At 41.8% G+C, this 7,987-nt stretch overlaps 2 protein-coding genes across 3 annotated transcripts in view; one reads left to right on the top strand and one right to left on the bottom strand.

Moving 5' to 3' along the window:
* Positions 1–2,665, top strand: part of si:ch211-117c9.5 (sodium- and chloride-dependent creatine transporter 1) — a 14,982-nt gene extending 12,317 nt beyond the window's left edge. The window contains exons 10-14 of the mRNA XM_032520810.1: positions 344–475; positions 804–906; positions 993–1,093; positions 1,174–1,344; positions 1,569–2,665. Of these exons, the coding sequence (XP_032376701.1) occupies positions 344–475; positions 804–906; positions 993–1,093; positions 1,174–1,344; positions 1,569–1,697 (636 nt within the window). The 3' untranslated portion in view covers positions 1,698–2,665. The remainder of the gene's footprint in view (positions 1–343; positions 476–803; positions 907–992; positions 1,094–1,173; positions 1,345–1,568) is intronic.
* A 4-nt stretch (positions 2,666–2,669) lies between these two features.
* Positions 2,670–7,987, bottom strand: part of slc26a6l2 (solute carrier family 26 member 6, like 2) — a 13,279-nt gene continuing 7,961 nt past the window's right edge. Inside the window, exons 9-19 of one of the 2 annotated variants that reach the window (XM_032520809.1) lie at positions 7,679–7,792; positions 7,103–7,180; positions 6,908–7,003; positions 6,697–6,803; positions 6,524–6,593; positions 5,099–5,191; positions 4,847–4,957; positions 4,395–4,745; positions 4,241–4,295; positions 3,904–4,028; positions 2,670–3,777 (exon numbers count right to left, since the gene is read on the bottom strand). In XM_032520809.1, coding sequence (XP_032376700.1) covers positions 3,751–3,777; positions 3,904–4,028; positions 4,241–4,295; positions 4,395–4,745; positions 4,847–4,957; positions 5,099–5,191; positions 6,524–6,593; positions 6,697–6,803; positions 6,908–7,003; positions 7,103–7,180; positions 7,679–7,792 — 1,227 coding nt within the window. In that variant the 3' untranslated portion in view covers positions 2,670–3,750. Of the gene's footprint in view, positions 4,029–4,240; positions 4,296–4,394; positions 4,746–4,846; positions 4,958–5,098; positions 5,192–6,523; positions 6,594–6,696; positions 6,804–6,907; positions 7,004–7,102; positions 7,181–7,678; positions 7,793–7,987 lie in introns of both variants that reach the window. The other variant, XM_032520808.1, reaches the window with a different exon arrangement.

Here is a 7,987-nt window from a genome sequence, read left to right as displayed (position 1 = left end):
ATGGCCACACAGCTGTTGTCTTCCAACTCATGGTTGAAATTTGTTTCCTCAAAGATACACGTAAACAATCTTGCATAGGGACACTGAGGAGGGGTGTCTGGGTCTGAGCTGACATGCTCAGCTGGATAGCTCTGTTAGGTATATCCAACAATGTCACCTAGTGAACACATTAAAGTTACATGCATACAGTATGCCTGCAAAACACAGAGTCATGTTCACAGAGTCAGAAGCATGTTTCAGATTTAACTCCACTTCCTCATCTTTGTGTCCCTCTGTTTCTTTCTCATTCACTCCTTTTTTACCTCTCTTGTTCTCTCTGCTATCTCTGTTTGCTCTTTTTCAGTTTGTCGGGGTAGAGGGTTTGATAACGGGAATCATGGACATGCTACCACCTAAATCTGCTCTGCGGCGAGAGATGGTAGCAGCCATCTGCTGCGTCATCTGCTTCCTGATCGACATGTCCATGGTCACTGAGGTACAGTGAGGATTTCCAAGAGTTATAGACCTCATTTGGTTTTATTCTGAGGCTGGCAGATTAGAACACAACAGGCTACTAGGCCAATGACATTCAGAAACTAGATGAAAGGTCAGAGTCTGTTACCTGAGCTTGAGATTGTTTTGCTACTGTAGCAGAAGATTATTTGATATGTTTCTTTAAAATAGATGATTTGTGTTCCTCATTCTTAACTAGGCCCAATCAACCATTGCCAAGAATAAACTGGGATGAAAGCCTAAACATTGGAGACAAGGCTAAAAATAGGTTACACATAAAGTATTAACAGGATGATCTCTTTTTCTGTCAGGGAGGAATGTATGTCTTCCAGCTGTTTGACTACTACTCTGCCAGTGGCATCACTCTGCTGTGGCAGGCCTTCTGGGAGTGTGTAGTGATTGCATGGGTCTATGGTAAGACAATTTTACACAATATCGGTACAAACAACACAAACCGCACGATTCAATGTATAATCACAACGTCCTGTCTTTTCTGTCAGGCGCAGACCGTTTCATGGATGACGTGGCTCGTATGATCGGCTATCAGCCCCTACCCTACATGAAGTGGTGCTGGTCCTACATCACACCTTTTGTCTGTGTGGTAAGGACTCCTCTGTATGCTCTTCTTTAAGTTTTACCTGCCAGATGCAAACGGCTGACTTTTTTTTTGTGTGCATATAGGCAGTATTCCTGTTCCACGTGGTGAACTACAAGCCTCTGACCTACAACACAGTGTACACTTACCCCTTGTGGGGTGAAGTGCTTGGCTGGGTATTGGCCTTGTCCTCCATGCTCTGTATCCCTGTCACCGTTATCTACAAACTACTGCGCTGCAAAGGATCGTTGCGGGAGGTCAGTATGCCTGGTTGCAGGTGTGCATGGTCGTACACATTCTCTTCACGTGTTGTTTGTGATCAGTAGAAATATGTCTCCTTGGATACTGCCCTCCCTCTCCTGTCCGTTATTTGGTTTGCTGATTTAATGATTACTCATTAGAAAGGGCTCGTTAGAGAACGCTTAAGCATACATCTAATTAACAGCTCATCACCTGTATGCCCTTGTCTTTCTCCATGTAGCGGTGGCAGCACCTTACCACACCAGTTTGGGGCCGACATCACCTGGAGTACCTGGCCCCGGAGAGCGAGGCCAAACTGTTGCCCCCTGCCGAAACCAAGAGCACGCTTCTCTTTGAAAGTGTCATCTGATGAGCTAAGCCCCACAGAACACAGAGCCAAGGTTGCCCATGACATCAACACACAAACTACACAAAACACATGCACACCACACAGGCCTGGTAAAAGCAAAGTGCAGATTGGAAATGGACCAAAGAAAAAGATGGGAGAAGAACTGAAACACACCCACACAGTCATCACATGCTGATACACCCTCTGCTCTGCTTTCTGACTCTACCTCGCTGACTCCCCCCCTCACTATGCTCCCTGCCTTTGTGCTGTCCCGTCCTGTCTCGTTCTGTGAGTGTGACGTGTCCAGTGTAGTTGCAATAGCTTCCCTTTCTGTGCCTGTCTGTCAGGCTTTCAACAGCATCATCTGTCCTAACATGTCATGCCATTTTGTGATGAATGAGCAGAAACTTAAAAGATTAAAAATGAAAGACCTCATGTTCTGCTGCTGAAACGCTATGGTCTGAATGTTTGTGTGTGTGTAAGGATGCACGCCATATCTGCTACTGATATGCCATGGTCTGAATAAGTGTGTGTGTGTGTGTCTGTGTCTGTGTGTGTGTGTGTGTGTGTGTGTATTTGTGCGTGTGTGTGTGCATGCGTGTGTGTGTGTGTTTATGTGTGTTGGACCGTGGCAGTGGTGTCTTCATTTCCATGGGTCATTGTCTTTGGTCATTGTTTTCTGCCAACTGTATTCTCTCAATTAACTGTACAAAAACAACCTCCATTTGTTAACAGAAAAATCTAAACGTGACAATGCATCACCTCTTCCAGCTGTGTGTTATGAACTAACTTAAGTATCCAGTGTATTGTAGGGTCTGTGAATCAGTGTTAACAATATTTGGAGGGGATTAGGATCAGTATTTCCACCTTAAGAGTAGGAGAGAAACTTAAGACTGAATTGTGCAAAGAGCAGGAGACTGGGTTGTGGGGAGGGGAAAGAGACTTGATGCCATGTCAGAAAAGAAGCAATAAATGACCAGATAAAGATGGATGCAATGTGTTGTTATGACTCTTTATTTACACTGGCTCATTCATACTTAATTCATAAGGCCTCCTCTAGATGTGCACAAAAACTATTCTGTTTCAATCACATTAAACATGTTCCATCTGTATAAAAACTAGTCAAATATACACAGACAACTGGATGTATAAACAATCAGCTAGAAAAATTGTGATTTAAAGCACTCTCAAGGAAATATGTGTGTTCTGTCATTTAAAACACTTGACAAAGTTTACATTGCAGTCACTAATCCAAGTAACCAATATTTGAGGATCTTTGACACATTTCAGTGTTTTCTGCGTTTTTAGAATTTGTTTTTGATGGGAAGCCCTGACATCCCACCTGATAAACAATTGTGAGTTTTTTAGCAAAGTAATTTTTTCCAGTTTCAATAATTGCACATTTAAATGGACATTTGTTGTTGATTATGGATGGGAGAAAATATGTTTGGGTGGGCTATCCCAAAAATAGAAGAGAGCTTAAGAGGAATCAGACGTGTGAATACGGACTATAAATACACTGACATTGTGTTTAAAAGCTGCTGCTCATTTTCAATGTAATGCCTCTTACACTATTATCTGAAGTGAGTGAGAACCCCTCCCAGAGTGAAGGGTCTGACCATATCGATGACAAATGTTAACATTTTACTGATTTGTTGTAGAGGACGCTGTGGAGATTGACAACAACACCTCTCATATGAGTTTCCCCTGAACCTTTTACACTCTATGTACTCTATCACGCAGGCTATAAATACAGACTCATATTAGTCCAGTGTTACATTCTCCCACTCAACCCCCGCCCCTTCTCTGTCTCTCTCACACACACACACACACCACAGAGTGAGAGCTGCAATGACGTATTGCTGGCTATCTCATTAGAAGATATCATAAAAAGCCTGTTGCCACAGAAACGGCTCCCGGTATTTCCATGGCAACCACCCGCCATGTCAAGGTGGTGCATTCTCCACTACTGAAGGGGGAGGAGACAATGACAAGCAGTAGTGAGCAATAGAAAAGCCAGCAGTCTAGAGGAGGAAGAAGATGGTGAGAGTTGGAACAGTCTGACTCCTACTGGTTACATCTGAGTGCTGCAGGACACATCCTGGAAAAAACATTTGCAGATTCAGGGCTGAGGGTAGGAACAGTTCAGAATACATTACAGCAATGACAAGTGAGAAGTGAAGCTGAAAGAGCTCCGACCGGTAATTAATATTCTGAGTGAACTCACAAGTACGAAGTCAGTTTGTTTCTTGAGACTATGAAGCACTGCATCATGAATCGTGACAAAAAGCCTGCTCTTTGGGATGGACTCTGAAAAGAAACCTGCGGTTTCCAGCTGCTCCACGACACATGCTAATATTTGACCACACAGGAAAACATGCATGACAGTGAGTGGTCTTATGAATGCATGATACAGAAAGTATTTTGTGATTATATGACTGATGTGTCCCACAACAATGTGGCGCCACTGAGGCTGAGACACATTCATTATCTACAGTTTCAGTGCCTTGACTCCACATTAAGGACATTACGTTTGTCTCTGTTTTGTCTAGTGTGCCACTCACCTTGGCAGCCTGCTAGATAGATGTCCACATCAATCTCTCCAAAGTCCCTGAATATCTGGAAGAAAAAGAGAAATATCACTTTATGTCTGTTTTGGTCTTCAATTGATTGTTAAATCAATAATGTTAACAAACACAGATCCTGGCAGACACATACATTTTTCAAGGTCTTCACAGTGACTGTGTCCACAAAGCTGGTTGTTGCAATGTCCAAGATGATGCTGTGCGTACTCGATCCGCAGGCCTTTCCCTTTTTCTCACCACCCGGTTTCGACACTTGGGTGATGCTGTCAAAAATGTGACTACCCATGTCTGAATCTGAGTCTGACATGGTTGTGTCATCTTGGTAAGCCCTGTTCACTTGGCCTTTACTCTGGCCATGTGTAGAGATTTCTGTCAGGCTTAAGGCTGTTACATGCCCCTGGCTCTGTCCCTTCACTCCTGCAGAGACTTTCCTCTCGTTCACTTCTGAGAATGCACCATTGGACATTTGGCTGACTGCTTTTCTCTGCGGAAAGGTTAATAAAAATGGGATACTATTAGTGACTTATCAGTTCAAATCCATAAGTTGTGTAACTCCAGTTATCTGTGTCATTTATGATATCATACTTGTTTCTTCGCCTCCATTTTAGCTTCCTTTTTCTCTTTTTCTTGTTTACGCTTCAGCTTTGCATCTCGTTTTTTCATTGCAGTCAGCAGCTTCCCAATTTCAAGTCCACTCTGCACAAAAAGCCAAGCATCACATTAAAGAGAGAAGAGGGAATGTTAGACGAGTGAGAGTGATAATGGAAACAATTAAGGGTGGTGTAGACAGCAGATAGGGATTACATCTGGTAATCAAATGCAAGCTCGCACACACACCTTCTCTTGCAGGGCCTCCGAGTACATCTCAGCATTTGCGTAATAGATAGTTGTAGATGAACGGAAAATTTTAATTCCTGGAATCTCTTTAGCCTGTAGGGACACATCATGAAGCAGAAGCGTTCAGAAACTTCCATCCTGTGTTTTTTTTTTTTTTTTTGCACTTTGTACCTCCCCCAGGTATTGTTCGACTAAATGGAGTTCTTCTAGACACCTAATGACTGAAGGTTGGGCTAACTCTCTCCCCAGAGTGTTTCTGTAAAGGGTCAATCCACCAAAATTCCAAGGAGGGAAAGCATATTTTTTCATTTACCCTTCACCCGTAGTTGTATCTTTTAACACAGATAGTTTTGCTTTAGTGTGGACAATTGTGAAAGCTATTGGACCGGATGCTATATGGAAATTATCCTGAAGTGGACATGAATGTCTGTGCCAAATTTCATTGTTGGCAATAGTTGGCAATAAACGCATTTCACTCAAAATCCCCAATGCAACCTGATAGTGGTGCCAGAGTGATAGAGAAAGACAGAGTGGCAACACTCCCATTGGAAGTAGTAGTAGTAGTAAGCGGAAAAAAGCATACAACGGAGTCGTTGTATGCTTTTTTCCGCCTACTTCTGGGGTACGCAGCCTCGCATAGTTCCAAATATCCATTCTATGGTGTTGGACATCATTCATTTCCATTGCTGACTGTCGAGTAACTTCTGAAGCAAGGTGATCAAATAGCTACCTCTTTTGAATTGGCAACTTTCTATATTTTATCAGAGGCCATTAATGATGCATATACTGATCTTTATTTGACAGCGCGGCTTGTGTTTGGAACTATACAGGCTGACATGAACCACGTGACCACCCCGGTAGCGAGATCAAAGAGTGTCACAACCCTTCTCTCTCTATGGCTCTGAGTGGGGCTAGAGGAAACATTAGGGGATCATCATGTCATTAGGATTCATCCTCTGTGAATGATGTTCGATTGATTTGGTGGATGTTGGCATCTGTCCGTATACGTGAAAACGTTAACCTGCTGGTGGCAATATTAGAAAAGTCTGGCGGTCACCAAAGTCATCAGGTTGCCATTAACAGTTGCACCATTTTTTATGGTAATACATTGCATAGTTGATAATATATTTAAATCTGGACCAAAGTGCTGGATTTACTGAACAACAGTGCCATACTTAGCCAGGCTCCCTGCAGTTCAGCAGCAATAAGGAATTATTTCCAATGAACACTGCTGACAGTGAACTCTGTAGCTTACTGAACAACCCAGACTCTGAATTATGAAATCCAAAGCTATCTACATGGTTAAATACCTCAAGTGGTAAGTGAGAAAATATATTCTCAGAATTTTTGGTGAACTGACACGTTAATTTTCTGTGGATGAATATGTTACCGATCATCTTTAATTTCTCACTAAAAGACTCTTACCTCCTTGTAGGTGTCTGTGTCCAGATACAGGGCGGTGCCTGTCACATGGCCCAAGATAGAGTAGCGGGGTCTGAAAGGTATTTAAATGACATCATTATTGCAGCTCTGTGAAAATCTCATCAACATATATCAGTGTTTAAATCAACAATAAATAATTAGCGGCATGTAGTTACAGTTGTGTCCTAAAGATGACAGTGAGCATGGAAAAGCCAATGGAGACAGCCAGACCCAGGTCCAGGTTGAGCAGGAGTGTGCTTGTGAACGTTACCAGCCACACCAGCTAGAAGGTAGCATGAACACAGACTGTTAGCAGGCTCAAAGCGCTGTAAGGTTTGTACAATATATAACTGAGCAAAATTAGTCTTATACAAGATAAAGTCGTACCAGATCAACCCTGTTGGTCTTCCAAAGTATATGCACGTCCATGAACTGCGTAAACATTCCCTTCAAATTAACAAACACTATTGTGGATAATACAGCCTGAGGAACACAAATACACAGATGTATTGGCATATACCCACAACCTTATTGATTGTTAAAAAATTGTGCAGAGAAAGATACTCATAGTTAGAGAATAACCTTGGGGAGGTCTGAAAAGAGAGAACCTATTTGTAAAACTGTGATGAGCACGATGATGGACGAAATCACTCCAGCAACCTGACAAAACATAAACACACACACATACTTATTATACAATAAAGGGTATTGTGGTCAACACAAGACTATGTTATTCAAGATATTTGTGCTGTGTGTGCATTAGTGGGGGGGGATCGACACAGCATAGAATCGTGATATTTTCCGTGGCAATGTTATATCGATTCATGGACCTCAAGTCTCAATATATAATTATTTTAAATTGCACATGACAATTTCACTTTTTGGTACTAGAACACCAAAATCAATTGCTTTTTTATTCCACTAGATGGTGCAGTTGAGATTTTAAAAATATAAATTTTTTAATAAAACAGATGTTGACAAAGTTTTTGTTTGGGGACATAATTTGAAGTTGGAAAAAAGGTAATAAATTGCAATATCTCGCAGAATATTGCTATATGTTAAAAATCGCAATAGTATTTGTTGGGAAATAAGTATTGTGATAATATCACGTTGTGGGAACTCTGGTGATTCCCACCCCTAATGTCCATGTGTGTTTACTTGTGTCTTGCCCCCTGTGCTCTCCTGGACAAGGCTGCGAGACAAGGAGGAAGTGACAGAGTAACACTGAAAAAAACTGCCAACAGTGTTACAAAGACCCAAGGCAATCAGCTCCTGGATAAAAGACAAACAGCAAACAGACACGTTTCAGTTTAAAGGAAAGACATGCACATTTAGGCTGAAAAACAGATAATTAACATGAAAACAAACCTTTTCATAGTAATTCTGGTTTTGAATTTGATGCAATAAATATCATGGCCTTTACTCCACTTATATGTACACACACACACACACACACACACACACACA

Source organism: Etheostoma spectabile, chromosome 7 (assembly GCF_008692095.1).
Source record: "Etheostoma spectabile isolate EspeVRDwgs_2016 chromosome 7, UIUC_Espe_1.0, whole genome shotgun sequence".
NCBI lineage: Eukaryota > Metazoa > Chordata > Actinopteri > Perciformes > Percidae > Etheostoma > Etheostoma spectabile.
The sequence above is the reverse complement of the archived record's forward strand: the minus strand, read 5'-3'. Positions and strand labels throughout refer to the sequence as shown.